This window comes from Macaca fascicularis, chromosome 16 (assembly GCF_037993035.2).
Source record: "Macaca fascicularis isolate 582-1 chromosome 16, T2T-MFA8v1.1".
Lineage (NCBI taxonomy): Eukaryota > Metazoa > Chordata > Mammalia > Primates > Cercopithecidae > Macaca > Macaca fascicularis.
This window is the reverse complement of record NC_088390.1, coordinates 56,615,735-56,642,778: the sequence shown is the minus strand read 5'-3', so window position 1 is coordinate 56,642,778 and position 27,044 is coordinate 56,615,735. Positions and strand designations below refer to the sequence as shown.

Here is a 27,044-nt window from a genome sequence, read left to right as displayed (position 1 = left end):
GCCTCCTGACATCCCACCTTTAGAAATTTGATTCTTAGGGCCAGCATTTGCCCTCTCTACCCAACCTCATTAAAAAGCAAAATTCCTTGCAAGAGGTAATGAATGAATTAGGGGGCAGTAGAGTATAGTGGTTCAAGGTGGGAGCTCTGGACGGCCTGGTTCAAATGCCAGTTATGCCAGTGCAGGGGTGGGGATAGACTCTGGGAAGGGGGATGCATTTAAGTGCATGGATATGAAGGAGAGTCTCCTCAGGCGAATTATTAATCCCTCTTAGGCTCCGATTTCTTGCTTGTAGAAAAGAATTGATAATAACTGATTCACAGGGTTGTTGTGATAATTAAATGAGACAATATACAAAAAGTCCTTAGCACAGCACTGTGTATACCCTAAGTGCTGAAAAAAACGTTAGTTGCTAAGAAAATGACAGTAATGATGGCAATGACCCCAAGGTCTTTATGTGAATGAGGATTTTGGATCAGAAGGCAAAGGCAGACAGAGCAGGGAAATGGGGTGGGTGGTACAAGGAGACCTGGACTGGGGATTGGTAGACCTGGGTTCAAGACTGGGATGGGCCACCTGCTGACTGAGGACTTTCGACAAGTCCTTCTGGGCCCTGGGCCTCAGTTTCCCCATTAGTGACCTCTAACCCTGTTTTCTTTGGCTCTAAGGGGAGTGGAAGGGAAGGGGCCAGGGATACCACAGACCTGCTTTGTGGACTCCCCAGTTTTGTCCCTGCCTCTCTCCAGAAGGGCCTCGGTTTCCTTTTGCCCAGTACAGAGGCGAGAGCTAGGGCCTGGACGTGTGTGTCCCACTGTGACCCGCCCTCCTGTACATCCCTCCAACAGTGTGCAAGTGGAGCTGTGCTTTGCTTACAACCAGAGTGCCGGGAACCCCAACTACAGGCGAAACATCAGTGAGTGTTGGGGTACAGCATAAAAGGGGTACACTCCCCTGGCCCCTTGCTGACCACCCTGTCTACCTGTAGCCCTGGCCTACACTCTGGAGGCTGACAGGGACCGCCGCCCGCCCCGGCTCCGCTTTGCTGGCAGTGAGTCTGCTGTCTTCCACGGCTTCTTCTCCATGCCCGAGATGCGCTGCCAGAAGCTGGAGCTGCTCCTGATGGTGAGGGAGGAGCAAGGGGCAGGATGAGGGCTCCCAGGTCCCTGGAGGAGGTGGCCAGTGTCCCCCTAGATCAAGGATGAGGGACAGGGGTCTCCCCAGAGACAGAGATTGGGGATGTTGGTTTGGAAGGCTATCAGTCTGTAGGAGTACAGTGTACAGCACCCACACATGAGGAGAGATGGATACCCTTGGGGTGGGGATGGGGCCAAAGGGCTTATTACCTCCAAGAAAAGTGAGGGGTGTGGGAGCTCTTGGCTCAACCCACCTCTGGGAAAAGGGGTCCCTGAGTAGGGAGCAAGCTCAGTCCGTCTCTGGGACATCAGGGTGGAAGGGGACAGCTCAATCTGGGGACCCTGTGAATGGGGAGGTGAAGGGACCTTTGAGGAGGAAAAGCCCTGTCTCTCGGAGGGTCAGGATGGTAGGAAGTCGCAATTTGGCGACGGGACTAGAGGGAATTCAGCCTAACTGTCAGGTTTTCAGGGTGGAGGGGGGTCCAGCTCTTCTCTGGGGTTCAGGGTGGTGTGAGGATTCAGCTGAGGCAGGGAGCAGTGCAGGGCCGGGTTCAGCTCACCCTCTCTCCCCAGGACAACCTCCGTGACAAACTCCGGCCCATCATCATCTCCATGAACTACTCTTTACCTTTGCGGATGCCCGATCGCCCCCGGCTGGGGCTGAGGTCCCTGGACGCCTACCCGATCCTCAACCAGGCACAGGCTCTGGAGAACCACACTGAGGTGGGTGGGACTGGGGCCTGGACTGGAAGACCAGGGGCCAGGAGGGCAGCGGGGCGAGAGGGCACTGGGGGTGGTACAACCCTCACACCTCCGGCCACCCCCAGGTCCAGTTCCAGAAGGAGTGCGGGCCTGACAACAAGTGTGAGAGCAACTTGCAGATGCGGGCAGCCTTCGTGTCTGAGCAGCAGCAGAAGCTGAGCAGGTAGCTGTGGGCCGCGGGCCGCGCTAATTGGCCAAGGGTGGGGCGGGGCCTCATTGACTGGCAGGGAGGGGGCGGGGCCTCATGGCACGACGAGCCTGAGGGACAGGGCTTTAGCGGGAACAGGTGGAATGGTCAGAAACGGGGCTTTCTCCTCCAGGTGCGACTAGAGGGCGGGGCCTGGCTATCCCAAGATGGGCTTTTCTCACCTAGGAGACCCCAGGAGTGGGGCCTAGTTGATCCACGAGGGCCCTGGGGGCGGAGCTCTTGGCTGAGTCCTGGGCTCCTACTCTTAGGCTCCAGTACAGCAGAGACGTCCGGAAACTGCTCCTGAGCATCAACGTGACGAACACCCGGACCTCGGAGCACACCGGAGAGGACGCCCACGAGGCACTGCTTACCCTGGTGGTGCCTCCCGCCCTGCTGCTGTCCTCAGTGCGCCCCGTGAGTGCCCGCCGGCCGGCCCAGAGCCCAAGCAAGGCTCCCTGCGTCTTTGCATCCCCATATGCGTGTCCTGTGCAGGTGTCGTCGTCTGCCACGTGTCCCCCTCCTCTGGTCTGGGCCTTCTCGGGGAACTTAGCGTCTCTGCTGCTTGGAGAACCCGGCTCTAAAGCTCTAGGGCTTCTGACCCTGCACCACGGAGAAGGGAGGACAAGCCCTACTTTGACCTGACCCTGACGTTATTCGCCTTCTTTCCTCAGCCTGGGGCCTGCCAAGCTAATGAGACCATCTTTTGCGAGCTGGGGAACCCCTTCAAACGGAACCAGAGGGTGAGCACTGGCCACATCCTTCCAGTTCTCCTGGGTCCCAGGCTGCTCCTCTGATGAGCTCCTTGTCCTTCTAGCCTCTGCCTGCCTGCTTTCTGGGCTCCCTCGAAGCAGAGAGCCACAGTGCAGGAGGGGAGACCCAGTAGAGGGTGAGAAGAGGCCCAGAAACTAAGACAAACGGGGCTGCTAGGGAGCTGTGCACAAAGCTAGAGCAGGTGGAGGGGAGGAAACCAGTCTGACCAAGCACCAACTGTGTGCCAGCCCCTGAGCCCAACACTGTGCTTCTTTGATATGATATAATTCTCACAGCCTTCTGAGGAGCAGATGCTCTTTTACAGAAGAGGAAACACACACTTAGAAAGTTTCAGTTACCTGCTCAAGGTTATGTAGCTCAAAAGTAGCAGAGATGTGACCCGCCGGACAAAAAGGGAAAGGGAGACAGAGGCGAGGTGGAGAGGTGGAGGCCCCTCGCCCAGAACAGGAGGAGGAGGAGAAGGCCAGAAAGCCAACTAGAATAGTGTGCAGCCCCTCCTTCCCCATGACGTCACCCCCGCTAGGCCTCAAATGCCACTCTCTGCCTCCCTGACCCTTGTGGTAGATGGAGCTGCTCATCGCCTTTGAGGTCATCGGGGTGACCCTGCACACAAGGGACCTTCAGGTGCAGCTGCAGCTCTCCACGTGAGTGACCTCGAGAAGCCAGTCTGGGTTGGGGCTGAGGTATCCTGGATCACCTTCCTACCCCCTGCATTTCTTCTGAAGGTCAAGTCACCAGGACAACCTGTGGCCCATGACCCTCACTCTGCTGGTGGACTATACACTCCAGACCTCGCTTAGCATGTGGGTACCGCTCTCCACCACCCCCACCCCAGCCTGCTGTGCCTAAGCTAGGGTTCCCTATCCCCAAGGTATCTCCCAAGCTCCTCTGACCCCTCCCTTGGCCCAGTGTCCTCAGGCCTCCACTTCCCCTAGGTCATCCTTTCCTTAACAACAACAATCACTGTCATTATTATTACTATTACTGTTCCAGCTATAAAGCAGGCAGAGGTGGAGGAATCAGCAACCCCAGGGCTAAGGTGTTGTCCCTGCCATTTCATAAGAGCTCATTGTGCTAAGGATTTTATATACATCATCTCAATGACTTCTCACAGCAGCCCTGTGATACAACAGCTGTGATTAAGGCCATTTTACAGATGAAGAGACTGAGGCTCAGAGAGGATAAATAGCTTGCTTGAGTCCATAAAGCTGGTAAATGCAGAGCTGGGGTTTCTATTGAGGTGCCTGATGTTGGAGGGGCTACAGTTAACCAGCTTTGTTGCCCACCACCTCTGCTGGGGCCCTGGTCTCCTGTCCCCTGTGACTCCAGCCTCCTTCCTACCCCTAGGGTAAATCACCGGCTACAAAGCTTCTTTGGGGGGACAGTGATGGGCGAGTCTGGCATGAAAACTGTGGAGGATGTAGGAAGCCCCCTCAAGTACGAATTCCAGGTAAGGGGCTCGCCGGGGTCCTGGGCTGGGGACTTCTAGGAAGGATGATTTTTATTTTTTCTGGGGTCTGAAGGTGGGAGGGTTGGGGGTTGGTAAGATGGAGGTGGTTTTCCAGGAGATAATGACTATGACACATCTTTTGCCCACAGGTGGGCCCAATGGGGGAGGGGCTGGTGGGCCTGGGGACCCTGGTCCTAGGTCTGGAATGGCCCTATGAAGTCAGCAATGGCAAGTGGCTGCTGTATCCCACGGAGATCACCATCCATGGCAATGGGTCCTGGCCCTGCCAACCACCTGGAGACCTTGTCAACCCTCTCAACCTCACTCTTTCTGTAAGGACACTATCAGGGGTCTTTCATTTGCATCTCATTTGCTTGCTACCGGGCAGAAGGGCCAGTGTCTTCCCCTCCCTCCCCTCATACCTTTTTGGTAAGCTGTCTCTCCCGCCCTTTGCCCTCTGGCAACCCTGCTCCCAATTCTCCCTCTGCCCTGCCAGCAGATCTCCTATCTCCTCTCCAGGACCCTGGGGACAGGCTGTCATCCCCACAGCGCAGGCGGCGACAGCTGGATCCAGGGGGAGGCCAGGGTCCCCCACCTGTCACTCTGGCTGCTGCCAAAAAAGCCAAGTCTGAGACTGTGCTGGTGAGTGGCCAGGGCGAGGTTGGAGGGGATTGCACCCACCCCATCACAGGGTGCCTGGGCACCAGGGTCACACAAAGCAAGGGAGACCTCAGTGTGATGAGGTGATGAGGCCCCTGCTCTTAGGAGCTTCCAGACAGAGCAGGGAGCCTCATCTGCCCTCAGAGGGTTCCCCACTCTGATGGGGGAGCATCGAAGACAAGGGACCAAAGGAGGAGACACTGGCTCTGCTCCAAGGAGCCCCAGCCTGTTGGGGGCGATAGAGCTGCTCAGAGCCTTGGTTGGCAGGAGGCAGTGTCGGGCAGGGCATGGTGGGTGGTGCGTGTGCTCTCTGCAGGAAGGGAGAGGAGAGCCGGCCTGGCAAGCCGGTTGAAGCCTAGCTGGGTGGAGAGTGGGAGGGAGGTGGTGTCCCAGAGGCAGGGAGCTGGCTGGGAAGCAGGTGTAGGAGGTTAGGCCCTGTTTACACAAGCAGGGGCCAGATTCCATGTTATCCATGTGCCTGGCATTATATGAGCTTGGCCCAAACAGTGTGTCTGAAATGCATAACTGTGAGGTGGCGGCGGGGGTGTGCATGAGTGAAAGGATGTCAGACCCCTTTGGGTCACCCAGGGGTGAGACAAAGCCTGGGAGGGGCAGGAGGTAAGAAGTAAGGCACGAAGAATCTGGAGACCTGGACTATGTCACATTTCGTGTTCCCTGCCCGCCTCAGACCTGTGCCACAGGGCGTGCCCGCTGTGTGTGGCTGGAGTGCCCCATCCCTGATGCCCCCGTTGTCACCAACGTGACTGTGAAGGCACGAGTGTGGAACAGCACCTTCATTGAGGTCAGTGCCTGGGTCTGAAGGTCTCTCCTAGCATCCACCCTGGTGGGGAGAACCACAGGGAGAGGGCAAGGCCAGGGTCATAGCAGGGCTGTGTGTGTGCGCGCGTGTGTTGTGTGTGTGTTATTTGCGTGTCTCTGCATGGATGTGTACGTGTTTGTCCCCAGCCAAAATGACCTCTCTCATGTCCATTATTCTGTTGTGTATCCATTGCTTTCCCACCTCCATGCCTTTCCCCAGGGTGTTCCTTAACCCTGGAATGCTCGTTTCTCCCTCTTTTATCTCTGTGTGTAAACCCATATTTAGTTTTCAGGGTCCCTGTCAGATGCTTCACCATCAGCGAGGTCTTTTCTGGCTCTTCCAGTTGCAAATGACCTCTCTTCCAACGGCCACCCACCTAACTTTCTCAGAAGCCACACACACCATTTACCACGCTCGACTCTGGGTTGCAGTGCCTCATGTGCCCACTTTCTCATGCCATCTAGACCAAACTTTTTCTGTACATGACTAGATTAGAAATCTTTTCAACTTGGCGGGCCACAGAGTTTCTGTTGCAACTACTCAGTATTGCCAGTGCACCACACAAACAGACATAGACAAATGAATGGGCGTGGCTGTGCGCCAGAAATACTTCATTTACAACAGCAGGTGCCAGGCCAGATTTAGGCCACGGGCCTGACCTAGACTGTGACCTTCATTGTTTCGGTTGTCCCCAGCATCCAGCACAGGACCTGACGCACAAATGAATGAACAAATAAATGAATGATGTGCGTTTGTGTGTGGAGGGGAGGCCTGGCTGACAGATCCTTTGGGGTTCTGTTTAAGGATGCTACCTGGTGGGAGGGTGATGGGGTGGGGATGCTTAGGGTTGGAGGGAGGCTCAGAGGAGTGTCAAATGTTCCTCTTGACCCACCCTACTCCCCATCCAGGATTACAGAGACTTTGACCGAGTCCGGGTAAATGGCTGGGCTACCCTGTTCCTCCGAACCAGTATCCCCACCATCAACATGGAGAACAAGACCACGTGGGTGAGTGCGCGTGTTCACTAGGACAGCAGGCTCCAGCCAGAGCTTGGGAGTACAGGGCATCTCTTAAGAGCACATTGACGCACTTCAGCCATGTGGTTCTCAATCTTGGCAGCACGATAAGAGTCATCTGGAGGAGTTCTGGTGTCTGGACTGCACCCAGAGCAATTAAACCTGAGTCCCTGGGAGTGGATTCCGGTATTGCTGTGTTTAAAGATCCCCCAAGTGATGCTAATGTGCAGCCAGGGCTGAGAACCACTGCATTAGCTTCTTTGATCTGCACACGTCTCCATGAAGAGTAGGGCTGGGATCGCTTCTCTATTTTATGGCTGAGAGACTGAGGCCTAGAGAGACTTGAGTGGCCTCCCCAAAGTGGCACAGCTTGTTGGGGGCTGGAACGTGGGCCTCCTGATTATCTCACCCATTGTCACATCCACTATGGACCTGTGAGCTTCTGGCCATAGGCAATATGTATATATAGAGAGAAAGGCAGGACATCTAGGCAGAACGGAGGGAAGTTCGACCGTGAGAACCTGGTCAGTATTGACAGATGATATCATCATCTACATGGCAGAAAAGATAATCAATGAAAAAGCTATTATTTTATTTTATTTTGCTTCAGAGACAGGGTGTCACTCTGTTGCCCCAGCTGGAATGCAGTGGTGTAGCCCCAAACTCCTGGGCTCAAGAAATCCTCCCACTTCAGCTTACTGAGTAGCTGAGACTACAGCCATGTGCCACGATGCCCAGCTAATTTTATTTATTTATTTAGAGACAGAGTCTCGCCCTGTGGCCAGGATGGAATGCAGTGTTGCAATCACTGCAAGCTCCACCTCCCTGGTTCATGCCATTCTCCTGCCTTAGCCTCCTGAGTAGTTGGGACTACAGGCGCCACCACCATGCCCGGCTAATTTTTGTATTTTTAGTAGAGACGGGGTTTCACCGTGTTAGCCAGGATGGTCTCGATCTCCTGACCTCATGATCCACTTGCCTCGGCCTCCCAAAGTGCTGGGATTACAGGCATGAACCACCGCGCCCGGCCTAATTTTTTATTTTTGGTAGAGATGAGGTCTCACTGTGTTGCCCAGGCTGGTCTTGAACTCCTGGTCTCAAGTAGTCCTCCCACCTCAGCCTCCCAAAACACTGGAATTACACCGGCCCAAAAAGCTATTAGACCCAATAAGAGAATTCAGGAAGTCCAAGAAGTCAAAAACAAGATCAAAATACCCAAACCCCTTAGGTTTCCTACATGCTATAGCAATAACCAATCAAAAGTATAGTTGAAAAGATCCCATTCAAATTCATCAGAAAAGTGATAGAGCATCTAGGAATAAATACAACAAGAAATGTGCAACAAAAACTTGAGTAATGGTTAGAAAAAAGTTAGTATTGTATTATCAAGTTGTCAGATCTTCCCACTCAAATTATTCCAGTCTCAGTAAGATTCAGGAAACTTAAAAAAGAAGTTCCCAAACTTGAATCTGAGTTGCATCTAGAAGAATAAATATAAAATTGCTTATAATTTGTTGTTAAAGGATGTAAGTGAAGATATGTGGGAGATACTTACAGGGAGATGAATACAGGGTTGGCTATGTACATTATTGTACATTTCCTAAGATAAATTATTGTAGTATAGAAGAGGTAGAAGAAGGGCCAGAAAGATCAGTGGAACAAAATAGAACTTTATGATACAGATGGCATTTTTAATCCATGGAGAAAGGTAGATTATTAAGTAGTGTTGGGAGAACCCATTTGGAAAATAAAGACAAACCTCTACCTCACACCATAAATAAAAATACAGAGTTAGATTAAATTTTTTTTTTTTTTTTTTTTTTTGAGACGGAGTCTCGCTCTGTCGCCCAGGCTGGAGTGCAGTGGCCGGATCTCAGCTCACTGCAAGCTCCACCTCCCGGGTTCACGCCATTCTCCTGCCTCAGCCTCCGGAGTAGCTGGGACTACAGGCGCCCGCCTCCTCGCCCGGCTAGTTTTTTGTATTTTTTTAGTAGAGACGGGGTTTCACCGGGTTAGCCAGGATGGTCTCGATCTCCTGACCTCGTGATCCACCTGTCTCGGCCTCCCAAAGTGCTGGGATTACAGGCTTGAGCCACCGCGCCCGGCCTTAGATTAAATATTTACATGTAGCAATTAAAACCTAATATGCGAGGATACAATATAGAGAACACTTTAATATAACTTTTAATTACGGAAAGAGTGAGCTATAAACCCAGAAGTCACAGGAAAATTTTGATAAATTAGATTCTGTGAAAATTTAAATCTGTATATAGCAAAAAGATAGTAAAGAACTAAAAGGGGCTGGGCACGGTGGCTCATGCTTGTAATACCAGCACTTTGGAGACTGAGGCAGGCAGATTGCTTGAGCCCAGGAGTTCCACACCAGCCTGGGCAACATGGTGAGACCTTATCTCTATAAATAAAAACAAAAATTAGCTGGGTGTGGTGGTGCGCACCTGTAGTCCCAGCTACTTGGGAGGTTGAGGCAGGAGAATCGCTTGAGCTCAGGAGGTTGAGGCTGCAGTGAGCCATGATCATGCCACTGTACTCCAGCCTGGGTGACAGAGTGAGACCTTGCCTCAAAAAAAAGTAAAAAAGAAACTAAATGGGCAAATGATATACTGCTTTTTAAAAATGTTTACAGCATATGTGACAAAAAATTGATATGTATTTTTTAATATATAAAGGATATCAATAGGCGGCATACATGGGGTGAAATACAAATGTTCATCTTGCTCATAAAGAAATACAAATCATAGCAACAAGATTTTTCTTGCCTATCAGATTGGGAAATATTTTTAAAATTAATGCTGGCCAGGCGCTGTGGCTCACACCTGTAATGCCAGCACTTTGGGAGGCCAAGGCGGGTGGATCATTTGAGGTCAGTTCGAGACTAGCCTGGGCAACATGGTGAAACCCCATCTCTATTAAAAATACAAAAATTAGCTGGGCGTGGTGGTGCATGCCTGTAATCCTAGCTACTCAGCAGGCTGAGGCAGAAGAGTCGCTTGAACCTAGGAGATAAATGTAGTGAGCCAAGATCGCTCCACTGCACTCCAGCCTGGGTGACAGAGTGAGACTCTGTCTCAACAACAACAACAAAAGAATAATGCTGTCTGATGCTGATGAGGTGGAGGGAAATGCTATTGACTTGGATGATGAATTGGTAGATCCTTTTAGGAGATGAAGTTTTCAATGTCTATTAAAATTTAAAGTGCCCATTTCCTTAGATCCAGCACATGAGAATATATTGTAAGGAGCTAATAGGACGAGTATACAAAGATAAATATATGGGGATATTTTCGAGAATTATTTATAATGGCAGAAAACTGGAAACAATCTAAATGTCTTTCAGTAGGAGATTGGTTCAATAAATTATGGTACATTTCCTTCAATGACTATGCAGTCCTCGGAAGAGATTAGGCTGATCATTATCAATTGACCTGAAAAGATGATGCTATTAAGTGAAAAAAACAGGTCGCTGGCTAGGCATGGTGGCTCGTGCCTGTAATCCTAATACTTTGGGAGGCCAAAGTAGGAAGATCACTTGAGCCTAGGAGTTTGAGGCTATCCTGGGTAACAAAGTGAGACCCATCTCTACAAAAAAAAAAAAAAATCTAGAAATGATCTGGAAGTGGTGGCACGTGATCCCAGCTACACTGGAGGCTGAGGCAGGAGAATCACTTGAGCCCAGGAGGTGGAGTCTCCAGTGAGTCATGTTTGTATTACTGCACTCCAGCCTGAGCAACACAGTGAGACTGTGTCTTAAAAAGAAAAGAAAGAGGCTGGATGCGGTGGCTCATGCCTGTAATCCCAGCACTTTGGGAGGCTGAGGCAGGTGGGTCACCTGAGATCATGAGTTTGAGACCAGCCTGGCCAATGTAGTGAAACCCTGGCTCTACTAAAAATGCTGGGGTGGCGAGCGCCTGTAATTCCAGCTACTCGGGAGGCTGAGGTAGGAGAATTGCTTGAACCCAGGAGATGGAGGTTGCAGTGAGCCAATATCGTGCCACTGCACTCCAGCCTGGGCAACAGAGCAAGACTCTATCTAAAAAAAAAAAAAGAAGAAGAAGAAAGGAAGGAAGGAAGGAAGGAAAGAAGGAAGGAAGAGAGGGAGGGAAGGAGGGAGGTTGCTGAAGAGTGTATGTGGCATGATCCCATTTTTGTAGATCATATTATTCCATATTTAAAACTATGCAAAGAGATTCACCAGAGATTACAGAGACAGTAATTTCTAGAGATTAAAATTACTGGGAACCAGCTGGGCATAGTGGCTCATGCCTGTAATCCCAGCACTTTGGGAGGTCGAGGTGGGTGGATCACTTGAGGTCGGGAGTTCAAGACCAGCCTGGCCAACATGGTGAAACCTGTCTCTAGTAAAAATACAAAAATTAGCCAGTTGTGGTGGTGGGCACCTATAATCCCAGTTACTCAGGAGGCTGAGGCAGGAGACTTGCTTGAGCCCAGGAGGCAGAGGTTGCAGTGAGCCGAGATTGTGCCACTGCCTGGGCAACAGAATGGAACTCTGTCTCAAAAAAATATATATGGCCGGGCGCGGTGGCTCAAGCCTGTAATCCCAGCACTTTGGGAGGCCGAGAGGGGCGGATCACTAGGTCAGGAGATCGAGACCATCCTGGCTAACACGGTGAAACCCCGTCTCTACTAAAAAATACAAAAAACTAGCCGGGCGAGGTGGCGGGCGCCTGTAGTCCCAGCTACTCGGGAGGCTGAGACAGGAGAATGGCATAAACCCGGGAGGCGGAGCTTGCAGTGAGCTGAGATCCGGCCACTGCACTCCAGCCTGGGCGACAGAGCGAGACTCTGTCTCAAAAAAAAAAAAATATATATATATATATATATATATTTATTTATAATATATATCAGATATATATTATATATTTATAATATAAAAATATATACTATATAATATATATTAATGTTTAATATATATTTAATATATATTATTTAATAATATATTAAACATATTTATATTTAATAATATATTAAATATATTTACAATATATCATATATGGATATATATATATATATATATATATATATATATTTTTTTTTTTTTTTTTTTTTTTTTGAGACGGAGTCTCGCTCTGTCACCCAGGCTGGAGTGCAGTGGCCGGATCTCAGCTCACTGCAAGCTCCGCCTCCCGGGTTCACACCATTCTCCTGCCTCAGCCTCCCGAGTAGCTGGGACTACAGGCGCCTGCCACCTCGCCCGGCTAAGTTTTTGTATTTTTAGTAGAGACGGGATTTCACTGTGTTACCCAGGATGGTCTCGATCTCCTGACCTCGTGATCCGCCCGTCTCGGCCTCCCAAAGTGCTGGGATTACAGGCTTGAGCCACCGCGCCCGGCCATGGATATATATTATATATCTAACTGGGAACCTTTAGTTTTCTTTATATCATCTGTATTTTTTAAAAAATCATCAAAATAATTTTAAAAGAAGTGAAAATCATGTATAGTCAGAACAAACACGGCTGGGTGCAGTGACTCACACCTGTAATCCCAGCACTTTGAGAGGCCAAGGCAGGTGGATCACCTGAGGTCAGGAGTTTGAGACCAGCCTGGTCAACATGGTGAAACCCCATCTTTACTGAAAATACAAAAATTAAATGGGCATGGTGGTGCATGCCTGTAATTCCAGCTACTTGGGAGGCTGCGGCAGGAGAATTGCTTGAAGCTGGGAGGAGGTAGTTGCAGTGAGCCGAGGTTGCGCCACTGCACTCCAGCCTGGGCAACAGAGCAAAACTCCATCTCAAAAACAAACAAAAACAACTCATATACACACACATCCATATTTATCTCCATTGTAGGGGAAGAAAAAGAATGGGACTATCGGCCAGGCACGGTGGCTCACGCCTGTAATCCCAGCACTTTGGGAGGCCGAGGTGGGCGGATCGCCTGAGGTCGGGTGTTCGAGACCAGCCTGACCAACATGGTGAAACCCCGTCTCTACTAAAAGTACAAAATTAGCCGGGCATGGTGGTGCATGCATGTAATCCCAGCTCTTCTGGAGGCTGAGGCAGGAGAATCACTTGAACTTGGGAGGCGGAGCTCGTGGTGAGCCGACATTGCGCCTGGGCAACAGAGCGAGACTCTATCAAAAAAAAAAAAAAAAAAAAAAAAAAAAAAGAATGGGACTATATGCTATGAATTCTTTGTGGGGTTTTTTTGGTGAATATTTATGGAGTGCTTGCTGTGTAGCAGGTGTTGCTGTAAGCAGTTTTCTTATATCAAACACACTTAATTCTCCCCAGCAACCTATGAGATAGGTATTATTCCCATTTTACAGATGAACAACAGAGAGGTTAAGTAACTTGCCAAGGTCACACAGCTCATGAATAGCAAAGCTGGGCTAGAACCCAGGTAGTCTGGCTCCAGCACCCCTGCATTTGGCCGTTCTGCTGTTCTATGAGGTAGGCATTATGATCCCCCTCATCAGATAGCAGAAAGCATGAGATTCAGAGGGGTGCAATTACTTGTCCAAGGTCACACAGCTCGTCAGGGAAGGAGCTGGTACCCAGGCCTAGAGGTGTAGGTCACACATTCAGACTCCAGGCCACCTCCGAGATCTGAGGCTGCTCCTCTGGGGTCAAGTCTGTGCCTGGGAGAAGCAGGAAGGACCACTGGACCTACCGTTAGTGAGGCAGGCAGAGACTTTTTCCAGTCCCAGGCTGCCCCCTACTGGCAGCAGGACAAACAGCAGGTGCCTGGGCCCAGCTGGGATAGGAAGGGGGAGGATGGGCCTAAGCGGGCCTAAGGAGGGCTGAGTCCTCCTCTCCCCTCTGCAGTTCTCCGTGGACATTGACTCGGAGCTGGTGGAGGAGCTGCCGGCTGAGATCGAGCTGTGGCTGGTGCTGGTGGCCGTGGGTGCGGGGCTGCTGCTTCTGGGGCTGATCATTCTCCTGCTGTGGAAGGTTAGTAGCCCAGCCCCACTCCTGCTCCGGGACCTTCACCAGCACACTCACCAGCCCTTCCTCCAACCCACCTCTCACCATCCCGGTCCTCCCTTCCATCTCACCGCCGCCCTTCCTCCCTGTCCTCTCCACCTTCTCCCACCAGCTTACAGGCTCACCCCCGGCCTGGGTTAGTGGGGGAAGCTGCAAGCTGGAAAGGGGGACCCAGGAGCTCTGGCTTCTGACCACACCACCAAGCTGGGACTGAGCCCCAGCCCCCAGGCTCCCCAGCCCTAAGCCCCAGTCCACGAGTGCTGCTGGTGAGGACAGCCCAGCGCCCCCCTGATGGCCCATCCCCACCTCCTCCCCTCCGCAGTGCGGCTTCTTCAAGCGAGCCCGCACTCGCGCCCTGTATGAAGCTAAGAGGCAGAAGGCGGAGATGAAGAGCCAGCCGTCAGAGACAGAGAGGCTGACCGACGACTACTGAGGGGGCAGCCCCCCATCCCCGGCCCACCTGGGTAACATGGCCTCCGGGCCCCCTTCCCCGAGCCCCACAGCTGGGCGGGCCTCTGACTCTGTCCTGTCCGCTCCTCTTCCCTTATGGGCCTGTTCTGACCTCATTCTGTCCCCACCACCACCTCAAAGATCAGGCCACTCTGACTCTCCCTCCAGCCCCCTGGTCTGGCTTTCATCAGCCTTCCCCTGAGCCCCTTGGTGACTTGGAACCCCTTCAGGGAGCCATAAAACCCTCTCTGTGATGACCTTGCTTTCTGGGGATTGGAACAAGGTCAAGGGCAAGGCCAGGCCCCATCTCTAAACCACAGGCATGTGCAGAATAATTCTACGCTCGCATTTCCACCCCTAGGGAAGGAGGGGAGCAGTAGAGACCCTCCTCCTGGGAACTAGCCTGTTTCCTCCTGAGCAGCCCTTCCAGGATAACAAGTGGACCCACTCCCAACATTGTGATTAGCGTAGACTGCCAGTCTTCCTGGCCATTCCATCCACTGTCTCTGCGGCTGCCCTCCATCTCCATCTGCCTCTTCCTCTCCTCTCTGCCTTCCTCAACTCCTCCTTCCTCTGGGGCCTGGGGTGGAGAAACTCATTCTCCATATCTCAGTGCAGGGAGATGGGATGTGTTCCGTCAAAAGTTCTGGCTTTGAGGAGTTCTGGGTGGGAGGGGGAGAGGCCTGGCACTCCTTCCTGGCGGCTCAAACTCTGGACGCTAATGTTCTTTCTCTTCTCCCTCCAACTCCAGTGTGACTTCTTTAAGAGGACCCGCTATTACCAGATCATGCCCAAGTACCACGCGGTGCGGATCCGGGAGGAGGAGCGCTACCCACCTCCAGGGAGCACCCTACCCACCAAGAAGCACTGGGTGACCAGCTGGCAGACTCGGGACCGATACTACTGACATCCTCCCTGATCCCGCCCCCTCCTCCCCCAGTGTCCCCTTTTTTCCTATTTATCATAAGTTATGCCTCTGACAGTCCACAGGGGCCATCGCCTTTGGCTGGCAGCGGCAGGCTTAGGCACATACACCTCGTCAAGTGCACGCACATACTGTCTGGCCCTGGGGATCTCCCTGCAGGAGGGCCAGCGCTGTGGACCTTACAAGGCCGAGCACACTGCGGTCCTGTGCCCTAGACACACGTGGGGCCCACTGCTTGTGGACTGTGCTGGCACATCATGGATGGTGCATGGGCTCGCCGTGTCTCAGCCTCTGCCTGCGCCAAAACAAGCCAAAGAGCTTCCGGCCCAAGCCGGGAGGAAAAGGCCCCTGCAATGTGGTGACACTTCCCCCTTTCACACTGGATCCATCTTGAGCCACAGTCACTGGATTGACTTTGCTGTCAAAACTACTGACAGGGAGCAGCCCCCCGAGCCCCGGCTGGTGGGCCCCCACTGCCACCCATGCCAGAGAGCCGGGGTCCTGCCTAAGGTTGTCCATGGGGGCACTTGCAGGACCTGACATGCTCTACCCAACAGCAAAGGAACTAGAAAGAAGGTCCCAGAACGGCTTTCGTTCCTGCATCTCTGTGAAGCCTCTCTCCTTGGCCACAGACCGAACTCGCAGGGAGTGCAGTCGGAACGAACAAAGACAGGCAAATGGCGAGGTAGCCTGGGCTCGCTGTGCTGGGACTGCCCTGGGGGCACGGCGGATCCGCCACAGAGAGGAGGGGACCAATTCTGGGCCAGACAGATGTTGGGAGGATACAGAGGAGATGCCACTTCTGACTCACCACTACCAGCCAGCCTCAGAAGGCCCCAGAGAGACCCTACAAGACCACGGAGGGAGCGACGCTTGAATGTAGAACAGGCAGCTGGCCATGCACTGGGGTCCTAGAGGTGGAGTTCTTAGCTATCCTTGGCTTTCAGAGCCAGCCTGGCTCTGTCCCCTCCCCCATGGGCTGTGTCCCAAGGCCCATTTGAGAAGCTAAGGCTAGTTCCAGAAAACCTTTCCTGACCCCTGCCTGTTGGCAGGCCCACCCCCAGCCCCTTCCATGGTACTGTAGCAGGGGAGTGCTCTCCCCCTCCTCGTGCCTTCTTTGTACATAGGCTTCTCACGGCAACCAATAAACAGCTCCCAGTTTGTATGCAGCTGCATCTGCTTCCACCCACTCCCCAGCCTTTACCAACCCCGGGGCAATGGATGATGATACCATCCAGCCAACACCTAGGTAGATGAAGCCAGGTCTGGGGACTTGCGGGTTTGAGGGTAAAGATTGATGGAGGTGACCGGGTGCAGTGGCTCACGCCTATAATCCCAGCACTTTGGGAGGCCAAGGCATGTGGATCACGTGAGGCCAGGAGTTCGAGACCAGCCTGGCCAACATGGCGAAACCCTGTCTCTACTAAAAATACAAAAGTTAGCTGGGTGCAGTGGCACATGCCTATAATCCCAGCTACTTGGGAGGCTGAAGTAGGAGAATCACTTGAACCCAGGAGGCAGAGGTTGCAGTGAGCCAAGATCGTGCCACTGCACTCCAGCTTGGACGACAGAGCAAGACTCCATCTCAAAGAAAGAAAAAAAAGATTGATGGAGGTGACGCCGGCCCCTGCTCTCAGAAATCCTCCCATCTAAGAGTCTGTCATGAGGGGTGAGCCCTGGGGGACCTGGATGGAACCCAGAACGCCTTCTTGGAGGACAGTGCGCTGACCCTGGGGAGGAACAGGCAGGCAGAGGTGGCAACATGCAGGGTCAGGAAGAGGCAAAAGCTACTCAGCTATAGGAAGAGGCAGTCCTGGCAGGCTGTGGAGGGAGGAGAGCCCTCAGTCAGGCTGAATTCAAATAAGGGACTGCTTTTCTGCCTTGGTTTCCCCACAACCACCACCAGGCGCCAAGAAGAGATCAGAAGGTAAACCACTGATCCAAGGCTGCAGAGACTGAACTGTCACAATGTTCAGCCTCCAGGAGCTGAGAGCTCTGGTCTTTTGGAAGCTCCTTGGGAGTGTCTGAGCGCCTGGCTTACACAGCCACAGCATGTGGATCAAGCCTTCACTTTGCTTCCTGCCATGTCCGGGGTTCCCAAAGCAGCTTCCTCCTCTGCCCTTGGTTTGTCCCCTCCACACAGGCCTGGGGAATGGAGTAAGGCCGTTCCCCCTGTGACCTCTGTGAGCTGGAGCGTGGCCTAGGTCCTTCTGTTAATTTTCCTCAAGGCTGTGAACTTTGGTAAGACTTCACTGGAGGCTGGAAATTGCTACCCAGAGAAGCCCAGAGGTAGAAGCCAGGTCAGATATGCTCAGAGCTCACAGACCCAGGCTGTTCTGGGAGGCCCACCTGATGCCTGGGTGCCTCCCAGCCTCCTCGTGGTGGCAGCTGTCTGCCCCACCTCCCTCCACCAGTGCTCAGCTCACAACAGGGTTCGGGGCCCAATGTGTGCCCCTTTCCCCCTCCTCATTTTCTGTGCCTGGATTTGCCCCTTCCCAGGGTGACTGACAATGGAATGTCCACTTTCCCCAGGAAAACCGTAGCCCCTGCCCGGAGCTGCCAGGCTCTCAGAACCCAGTGAGTGGAGACGACACTTTATTTTCTAGAATCTGGAATCCACTTCTTTGGGCATAACACGTGTGCGTTGTCAAAGCTTGGCCCAGTCTTGTGCTTACAGCCACTTACTGCTTAAGACAGGGGTGTTTACACATTCCTCTGGCCAGTTTCACAGACCCCCCAGTCTCCTTGAGGAAGACCCCCCCACACACACACACACACACTGTTGAGGATAAGTCATTTTCAGAACTAGCATAAGCTACATATTATGAAAGAAACATAACTGGCAGAGATGTAGCAATGCCCGCTGTAAAAGAACCCTCTGCAATGCCAAGTTTTTTGAGCTCCTTGGAGAGTCCCCCACCAACCCATGTTACACATATAGTGGGAGATTTGGGAATCGGGGGGCAGGGTGCGGTTTACCTCGGCATTACCTAACTAAACTTGACTATGATGTACCACATCACACCACTGTTGTTAGCACCCTGCAGCAGGCTCTGCAGAAGGAATTCTTATCCAAGCACAGAGCCCACATTGTGGAAGTCCAGCCTAAGGTGAGGGTCATGGGAAATCTCTTTCCCTCTCCTACACCTAGCCTTAGAGGCCATGGTCTTTTCCTTGTTACTTTAATTTTGACAATAACAGCAATAGCTACCATTTATTGCTAGGCACAGAAATAGGCCTCTTTTTTTTGAGATAGGGTCTCACTCTGTCACCCAGATTGGAGTGCCATGGCATGATCATGGCTCTGGTTCACTGCAGCCTTGACCTCCTGGGCTCAAGCAATCTTCCTACTTCAGCCTCCCAAGTAGCTGGTACTATAGGTACCTGCCACCACACTCAGTTAATTTTATATTTTTTGTAGAGACAAGATCTTGCTATGCTGCCCAGACTGGTCTCAAACTCCTGGACTCAAGCAATCCTCGTACCTCAGCCTCCCAAAGTGAGGGCCAGGTTTTTTGTACGTAATATTCTATATATTCTGTGTACTTGAAAACTGCACTCACCAGCATCATCAATCACGTCCTAATTGCTAGCCCACTGGATGTTTGGTGGTTCTCTGAAATATCTCTGCGGTATGCTCCCCTGCTCACCGTGTCTTCTTTTTCACCCTGTCCTCCCTACTACATGCTGAGCACTGCCTGATGCTGGAGATAGAGCAGTGAACAAGACAGATACAACACCTGCCCTGCCCTCATGGAGCTTAAAGTCTAGCAGGAAAACAGATCAGTCAGCAAACAATTTTCACTCAATTGATAAGAGCTACCATCAGCTCCTTTTAACCCCTCCTTCCTGGATTTGTCCAGGTAGCTTTCAGCCAATCCCTTTCCTCAAAAAGGTACCTGTTTCACGTGTCCTGATCTTTCCTTGTCCTCCCTTAAGGGGCCTTGTGGGTTCCCAGTCTGGATGACAGTGACCCAGACTACAAATATTTGCTAAGATCAGGAGATCTAAGGAGCCCTTGAAGGGAGCCTATGACCCAGCTTGGTAAGATCAGGGAAGGCTTCCAGGAGGAAGGGATGCCTAAGCAGCTGAGACCTGAAGAATGGGCAGGTGAAGCTGGGAAGAAAGAATGATCCAGACAGAAGAGATGCATTTGCAGTGGCTTAGAGATTAGAGGCTGGTTCAAGGCAGCAGACAGGCATGGCTGGGAGCTGCGTGGGGGAATGGAGAGAGAGGAGTCTGGAGAATTAAGCAAAAGCCAATTGTGTGACAACCGGAAAGGCTCCGGTAAGAAGAAGAGAGCCATTGGTGGCCAGGCACAGTGCCTCATACCTGTAATCCCTGCACTTTGGGAGGTTGAGGTGGGCAGATCACTTGAGTTCAGGAGTTCAAGACCAGCCTGGCCAACATGGTGAAACCCTGTCTCTACTAATATTACAAAAATTAGCCAAGTGTGGTAGTACAAGCCTGTTATCCTAGCTACTTGGAAGGCTAAGACAGGAGGATCGCTTGAACCTGGGAGGAGGAGTTTGCAATGAGCCAAGGTTGTGCCACTGCACTCCAGCTTGGACGACAGAGTGAGACTCCATCCGAAAAAAAAAAATAGCCCATTGAAAGGCTGTGAGCAAGGAAGTAATAAGGTCAGATTTGCAGTTGACAATGATCCGAGTCTTGGCTTTCTTATCTATGAAATGAGGCTAAGAATAATAAAATAGAGAATTAAATGAGATAATGTCTGCAGACAGTGCCTGGCATATAGCTTATTCTTCTTCCAGCTAAGAGGCCCTTCCATTTGCGAAGTTTGTGAGGTCTGTATTACAATCATATTCAGTTATAGCTAATTATTTACTTATGTAGCTATCTCTGAAACGTAGAAATGAAATCATTGAGGAAAAAGGCCATTTCTTGATCCTGTCTGTGTTCTCTGTTCCCAGCAGAAAGCCTAACACATTTTAGGCTAATGTCACCGAGCAAAGAAAGCATCAAAGTGGCGGGTCGGGCCCTAAGCCCACGATCGGCCACAAGAGGGCGCATCACGTTTTCTCCAAGGGAAGCGGGGCTGCTGATGAAGGACGGGCTCCCGGCCCCCCAGAGACACTTCACCTCCTGGGATCTTGCTCTAAGGAAGCCCGGTGCGAAGGAGGTGGCTTTCTCAGGTGGTCGCGCTAGATGTCCAAGGCTTCATGTTCGGTCAGATGAGCTATATAATAAAATGAAAGTGTTAACTGGCATGGACGATAACTGCCGCCTCCACCGCCACTAGTCGTGACGGTTTTTACTCTGGATGTTTTTCAATTGGAAAAGCAAACTCCACCTTTTCCTGAGCCGCTCGGATCTTTGTGGAAGTGGGTGGGCTGCACATATACGGGACGGATTCGTATAGGCTTGCACCCTGGTTCCGAATTTTGCAAATATTCGCAGTCTGGGTCACTGTCATCTGGACTGGGAATCCCCAAGACCCGTTAAGGGAGGGCAGGTAAAGATGATGACAGGTGAAACAGGTACCTTTGAGTTGGAGGAAAGGGATTGGTTGAAAGCTACCTAGACAATTCTGGAAAGGAAGGGTTAAAAGGAGCCTGCGGGTGAAGGAGATGCAAGGAGATAGCGAGGAAAAGGCAGGCGTGGAAGAGGAAACGAAAGGGCTGGCGGGGCTCTGGGAAGGAAGGGGTTAACCCCGGCTTCGCCCCCGGGAGGAAAGGGACGCGTGAACACAGGGGAGGTGGGATCTCGGCGCAGCCTCCCCAAAACAACAGGCCGCTCAGGCAAAGCGTGGGTTAAGGGGGCGGGCCTGGAGGGAAGCCACGTGCCGGGGCGGAAAGCTATTGGTTCTCCCGGAGTTGTTTGTGAGTGGCCATTGGCGACGTCGAGGCGCCACGACGAGCCGATTGGCTGGGCCTTGGAGTGCTCGCCAGGGCAAGGGTAGGGAGGAGGCGGCCGAATCGCGTCGCTGGGCCGAACGGTGCGCGAGCGCTGCCAGCGCAGGGACCACAACCCGAGTCGCGGCCGCCGCAGCCATGCGCTGGGTCTGGGCGCTGCTCAAGAATGCGTCCCTGGCTGGGGCGCCCAAGTACATAGAGCACTTCAGCAAGTTCTCCCCGTCCCCGCTGTCCATGAAGCAGTTTCTGGACTTCGGTACGGAGTGGGCGGGAGGCGGCTGGCAGCGGAGGCCCGCGGGGCGCTGGGAGGGGCAGCCGGGGGCCAGGGGGGACAGAGGAGAAGAAAGGCCCCGAGTGACAGAGAAGGGTTGTTTGGAAAGGTACAGACAAGAAAGAGTTAATGGGGAAGGAGGGACCGGCCGGGGCCTCTCGACTGGGCTGTTGATGGGAATGGGGGGGCACTTACAAGGACGGTCCCGAGGTTTCTTCCTTGGCTTCATGGGGGGTCTTGAAGAGTTAGGGGCAGTGAAGCTGCGATATTACTACAGGAAGGGAGTAGGGTGGTATCCAGACGCTAAAAGGTTAATGGGAGTTGTCCTCATGACTGGAGGAGTAGGAGCCCCTCCTCCCACCAGAGGAAACCGGGGGTCTGTTGGTGGGAGTGAGGAGGCAAGGTTGAGAGGTGCAGCCGTCTGGAGAGAGACCTGGACTGGGCACGAAGGGTTTCAGACACCCCTGGGCAGTGGGGAAGGGGGCTCTTTCAGAAGATGCCAGCGGGAGAGAGTGCCCTGACTGGTAGGCATCCACCCACAGAAGAAGCTGGACCCTAGCTGCCCCAGTAGGCAAGGACACTTGAAGATCAAATCTGTTCCGGCCTGGGAGCCTCTCCCGAGCTGGGCAGGGGCCCCAGGCACCGTGATGTGGAGTCAAGCCGCCTATACCTCCCTTGGCTGCCCCAGGGTTGCTAGGTCAGGATCGCCCACTACCAGCATTCTGGGGGTGGCCCTGGGGCAGGAGGGAGGCTGTGCCAATGTGGCGGGTGAAACGGGCATTGTGTGGGCCCTGTCTGTCTACGTGTTATTTCCATGGTGCCAGCTGGGAACTGCGGGTGGGGGGCAGTTTCTCAAGAGTTGAGTTGATAGTGCCTGGCTTGGGGTGCAGCTGCATCAATGGTGCGACGGGAGCAGGGAGGTGGCAGCCGAGACACAGGGCACCTGTTCCTCAGGACTCATCTGCCTGCACCCCTGCCCTGTCTGAGTCTTGAGCCTCCCCCATGTAGGAAAGCCTCCTGGGCCCACTCCTAGCCCCCAGCCGCTGTCCCCACAAACTGCACCCTCATTACAGAAACACCACAGCTGTTGGGGGCTCACAGTACAGTTTGGTCAACTTGTAGTTTTATGGGAGAAACTGAGACCTTCAAAAGGATGATGGCATGGCCTGGGTGACAGAGTTGCAAGCAGAGCCTGATGGACTGGAACCCAAGGCCTCTGACCCTGGGCCAAGGCCTTATTCGGGCCCCCACCCTCTCCATCTTGATGCCAGACAAGGACCGTGGCATTTGGACTCCTGTTCTTGGGCCCATTTGCCTCATGGATGGGCATTAAGACACAGCAGCCCCACATGGGCATTCAGGCCAGGCTGGGTGAGGTGGGCTGGCCAGAGACAATATTGGGACACCACAGTGGTGGTCTGGCCATAGTCCCCCTCAGCCAGAGCCCAGTCCTAGGCAGGGATGGGTTCCCCAGGCTCCTTTGCCTCCGGGATCAGCCCCTCAAAGTGAGTGTGCTGGGAGGGGAGGAAAGAGAAGTGAGGTGACTGAGGCCAGAGGCATTTCCAAATGGGCCCAGTAGTGGCCCTGTCCACTGTGGTTAAAGGCAAGCAGGGTTCAGCTGGGGGTGAGGAGAGGATGCCACCCCCTGGAGTGTTAGGCACAGGGTGTAGGTGTTTGAGCCCTGCAGGGGATGGGGAGCCTTGCTGTGTGCCCCTGGGCAGGTCAGTTGCTCTCTGAACCCCCAGTTAATGAAGGGTTTAGCTGACCTGGCCGAGACATCCTTTGGCTTTCATAGTTTGTGGCTCTGTGGCTCACGTCTCTTTCTCCTGTCAGGATCCAGCAATGCCTGTGAGAAAACCTCCTTCACCTTCCTCAGGCAGGAGCTGCCTGTGCGCCTGGCCAACATCATGAAGGAGATCAACCTGCTTCCCGACCGGGTGCTGAGCACACCCTCTGTGCAGCTGGTGCAGAGCTGGTGAGACCCCTGGCTCCGTCCCTGCACCTCCCACTCCATCGCCAGTGTGCCTAGGCTCAGGGATGGAGTCTCCAAGCTTTTAGCAGCCTTGAGGGTGGGGTGGGGACAGACAGGAGACATCAAAGCCCCAAGAGCTTGGAGTTGCCTAGGGTCACATGGGAATCTGAGGCCAAAGCAGGACTGAGGTCAGGCTCCTAGTCTCCATGTGTAGCCCTCTTACCACCCACCTTTCTTTGGAAACCCAGGATCCACCCAGGAAAACATGGTTTTCACAGCCAAAACCCCAAGTTAGGCTGATGTCAGCGTTAGCTACCAGCCCAGTGCTGGAACTCGAGTGGCTGTTAGGTAGTATTTATTTGGGGGTAACTTTTTGGGAAACAGAAACAAGAAGCAAGTTTTCAAATAAACTATACAACCCAAGCTGCAAGATAGACTGTTTTGGATGTTGGAAAATACTCAGATACACACAGGGATGGCACAGTGCCTTCCCGCAGAGCTTTGGAGGGGCAAAGACCAAAAGTTTATTGCGCACTGCAGCAGGAACAGAGGGAAAGGCTCAGCAGGCTTCACGCAAGAACTCAAGTAACTGGATGAAATTAGCCAAAGGCCAGTCACATGAAGAATAAACAAGGGTGTCCCTTGTCACTGGGCATGTAAAATAGCTAATCCTCATTGACTTTGGTGGCACCCGTGCGGAAATCTTCTGTTGGTTCTTCTGGACTTGCAGTATGATATGGCTGTGATTTCCTTGTAGACTCAGGAGCACGTACCCACATGTACTCTGAGCCTAAAGCCATGCGAAGTCACAGCAGCTGCCCTCAGGGGCCTGTGATCTGGAAGGAAAAATAATACGCAGGCAGGGTGAACTGAGTCCAGCATAGTGCTAGGAGCAGGGAGCTGCCGAAGAGTTCGTTTTATTTAAATTAGGAATCCAAACATTATTTTAAAAGAATATTGATACTTTTCCTTTATTGTGGAAGTATAACAGGGTCACTTGACACTTGGAAAACGCAAAATAGTAGATAGAAGAAATTGCCAACCACTCCCCTCCACCCCCTAACGGAACACAGCTCAGTTTCATCACATGTAGTGGTGCCTTTCTGCACTGTTTTCTATGCACGGACCTGTGGATATGGGGCTTATTGTAATTAAATGAGATATGGTGAGGGGTAGTGTTGTACACACAAGGCCAGGAGTGTAGTGGATACACCATGAATGTTTGTTGAATGACACGTTGTGGGGCAGTTGCCATGGACATGCAGAGGAGGTGGCTTGTCACTGGACCTTACAGGGTACCTAGGCAAGCTTAGAGCTACAAGGAAGGGAAGGGCATTCCAGGCTAAAGGAATAGGCTGGGCAAAGGTGTGGAGACAGGAAGGGGCCTGGCTAATGTAGCTGGGAACTGACTTTCTGGAGATTGTGCTGTTAGTGTGGGCTGTGAAGAAGGGGCGGAGGCATGAGGCACAGAGCCTGATTTTCATGGAACCCAACCAGGTCACCCCTTGCTGTGCCCTGCCTCTCGGAGGTCCAGGACCTCTGAGCCAACCAACACTTCCCACCGTGGGTGGTGTGGAGTGGTGGGAAGGAGACAGAAGGTGCCATCTGTTCTCCCTGGCCCTCCTCTGGCTCTATCCGGCTGCCTGACCTGGCTGCCTCTCCACCTGGTCCCTGACTTCAGGGCAGAACTTCTCAGGCCCCTCCCTGGACACCGTGTTCCTGGGAGAGCTGAGGGATGCAGGAGGAGGGCACTGGGCTGCTGAGCTTCCCATGACTCCCCCAGGGGCCCCTGCAGAGTCCCTTCCTGAAAAATCAGTGACGCAGATAAGGGGTTGGCCTGACATTCTTCCACAAAGCTTGCAAGTAATGTCAAGTAACAGTGGGAGGGAATGAAGTTAGACAAGAGAGAACACTTCCTCAATGAAAGATTCAGCTTAGAGGAGAGCAGGCCGAGGGATTGCTAAAGCATCCCAACATGCTGAAGAGACAGCCTGCCAAGAATGTTTCCAGAGAGAGTGAGCATTGGCTGCAGCAAGAGAGACTGCAGTGTGAGGACAAGAAGGACTTCCCGACAGGGTTGAGGTGGCTGCCTGTGAGAGAGTGGAGACCTCTTTCTCCAGGAGGAACAGCCTGCCAGCTGGAACGATGGAGGTGGGCAGGTTCTAGGTGCCTGAGAGGAGGAAGGGAGACTTTACCAGGGAGCTTGGCAAGAGGGCCTCTAGCCTGAGTCTGATGAGTAAGGAGCAAACCCTCTTTTCTGGAAAACACAAGAACCCTCAGCAGATGCAGTTATTAGTGGTCATGGTTCATCTGTGGTCACAGAAATGGAGTTTCTACTCTGCTGGGGAGAGGTTCTAGGCAGAGTCACTGTGGGCAAGCTGAGAATTCCTGGTTCTAAATAACCCTGATACGTTATTTCAACTGGACAGACTTGCGATAGTGGGCCCTGTTTTGGTGGAGACTGGACTGGGAGGGAAAGTCCCAGGTTTGGCCTCGGCATGCGTGACTTTGAAGCTTCATCCTGGGCAAGCCATATGGCATCTCTGAGCCTCAGCTTCCTCATCTGTAAAATGGGGACCCATTGTGTTTGTAAGGGCCAAGGGCCAATGCTAAATGTGAAAAGTGTGCAGAACTCTACCAACACAAGCCACGTCCCCAGGCTGCCAGGCAGCAACACCTCCAGCCCACAGATGATGTAACTGTGGTGTGGTTTCTTGGGCAAGGTAGTAATAAATTATGATAATGACAAAAGCAAACACCTCCAAAGGCTGGCTGTGTCCCAGGAGCTGTCCTAAGTGTCTACACATATTAACTCATTGCATCTTCACAACCTTATGAGGTAGTCCTTGCTATCATCCCATTTTCTAGATGAGAAACTGAGGTTCAGAGAGGTGAAGAAAACTTATCTGAGATCACTCAGTGAGTAGATGGTAGAGTTGGGATTTGAACCCAGCTGTTATATGGAGACTGGATTCTTGAAGGGAAAGAAGGGAGCCTGCGTTCTGGGCGGTGATGTGGAGTCAGAGATTTCCAAGTTCATGTTGCAAGTCTGTGGGAGAGCAGAACTCACTTTACAGAATTGTTGACAGCTGGTGTTGTTAGAGACCGAAAGGAACAACCCCGTCTCCTCTCCAGGCATGGAGTCGTGGGGATGTGCTTCCAGAAAATGCAGGGTTAAGCAGGAGCCGCCGAGTAGAATCAAATGACAATGACTCACTGCTATCACTAACAGGATATTTGTGGGGGCTGTAGGTGGGAGGTGATATGGCCGGCACCTTCGCACAAACCTCCCTTGCTTGTCAGCAAGGTGTGTGGACCCCACACAGAGGGTGTGGCTTGGGTGCCCAGGACCTGCTAAAGCCAGATGAGCTCTCCAAATCCGTCAGCTGCTCCTTGCATGGCCGGAGCAGAACCGACCACTTACTACGCATGTACTCGAGGCATCATCTCCTTTTCTGTACACCCAGGCCCACGAGGTGCTTATTCCTGTGAACCCCATTTTGCAGATGGGGACCTGAGGGACTCGGTGGCCTCTTTAGGGCGCAATCAGCAGCGGAACCCAAACCTGCCTGGCCTAGAGGCTCCGGAGGCAGGACACCGCCACCTCTCCCCCAGGTGCAGCGAGCACCCCCTCCCCAGCCTTTCCCTTGTTCACACCCTGCTCGCCAGCAGCTGTGGATATGAGTGCACAGGGCACACCCTCACACACACCCACAGGCACGCACATGCCACATGCACACAATTACACACACTCGCCCGCTGGCTCAGCACCCCCTCTGCT

The 27,044-nt window shown here is 52.6% G+C and overlaps 2 protein-coding genes and 2 long non-coding RNA genes across 9 annotated transcripts in view; 2 read left to right on the top strand and 2 right to left on the bottom strand.

Annotated features, from left to right (window-relative positions):
- ITGA3 (integrin subunit alpha 3) overlaps positions 1–16,309 on the top strand; it is a 34,532-nt gene extending 18,223 nt beyond the window's left edge. Inside the window, exons 11-26 of one of the 3 annotated variants that reach the window (XM_045374982.3) lie at positions 846–913; positions 986–1,122; positions 1,707–1,856; positions 1,961–2,058; positions 2,352–2,499; positions 2,757–2,825; positions 3,421–3,500; positions 3,582–3,659; positions 4,204–4,306; positions 4,456–4,638; positions 4,826–4,948; positions 5,655–5,768; positions 6,695–6,793; positions 13,611–13,736; positions 14,092–14,233; positions 14,971–16,309. In XM_045374982.3, the coding sequence (XP_045230917.2) occupies positions 846–913; positions 986–1,122; positions 1,707–1,856; positions 1,961–2,058; positions 2,352–2,499; positions 2,757–2,825; positions 3,421–3,500; positions 3,582–3,659; positions 4,204–4,306; positions 4,456–4,638; positions 4,826–4,948; positions 5,655–5,768; positions 6,695–6,793; positions 13,611–13,736; positions 14,092–14,202 (1,687 nt within the window). In that variant the 3' untranslated portion in view covers positions 14,203–14,233; positions 14,971–16,309. Of the gene's footprint in view, positions 1–777; positions 914–985; positions 1,123–1,706; positions 1,857–1,960; positions 2,059–2,351; positions 2,500–2,756; positions 2,826–3,420; positions 3,501–3,581; positions 3,660–4,203; positions 4,307–4,455; positions 4,639–4,825; positions 4,949–5,654; positions 5,769–6,694; positions 6,794–13,610; positions 13,737–14,091; positions 14,234–14,970 lie in introns of all 3 variants that reach the window. The other 2 variants (XM_045374981.2, XM_074019356.1) reach the window with 2 other exon arrangements.
- Positions 16,310–17,722: 1,413 nt separating this feature from the next.
- LOC141408805 (uncharacterized) lies at positions 17,723–21,851 on the bottom strand. The gene is made up of 2 exons (XR_012425693.1): positions 21,487–21,851; positions 17,723–20,344 (listed from the first exon to the last, which is right to left on the bottom strand). It is a non-coding gene; the product is annotated as an uncharacterized lncRNA (long non-coding RNA).
- Positions 20,505–27,044, top strand: part of PDK2 (pyruvate dehydrogenase kinase 2) — a 16,233-nt gene continuing 9,693 nt past the window's right edge. Inside the window, exons 1-2 of one of the 4 annotated variants that reach the window (XM_065531354.2) lie at positions 20,505–20,620; positions 23,125–23,266. In XM_065531354.2, the coding sequence (XP_065387426.1) occupies positions 23,199–23,266 (68 nt within the window). In that variant the 5' untranslated portion in view covers positions 20,505–20,620; positions 23,125–23,198. Of the gene's footprint in view, positions 20,621–21,076; positions 21,989–23,124; positions 23,267–27,044 lie in introns of those variants that run through there. The other 3 variants (XM_005583649.5, XM_045374986.3, XM_074019359.1) reach the window with 3 other exon arrangements.
- LOC141408804 (uncharacterized) overlaps positions 23,764–27,044 on the bottom strand; it is a 3,934-nt gene continuing 653 nt past the window's right edge. Inside the window, exon 2 of the long non-coding RNA XR_012425692.1 lies at positions 23,764–24,099. This is a non-coding gene — a long non-coding RNA (uncharacterized lncRNA). The remainder of the gene's footprint in view (positions 24,100–27,044) is intronic.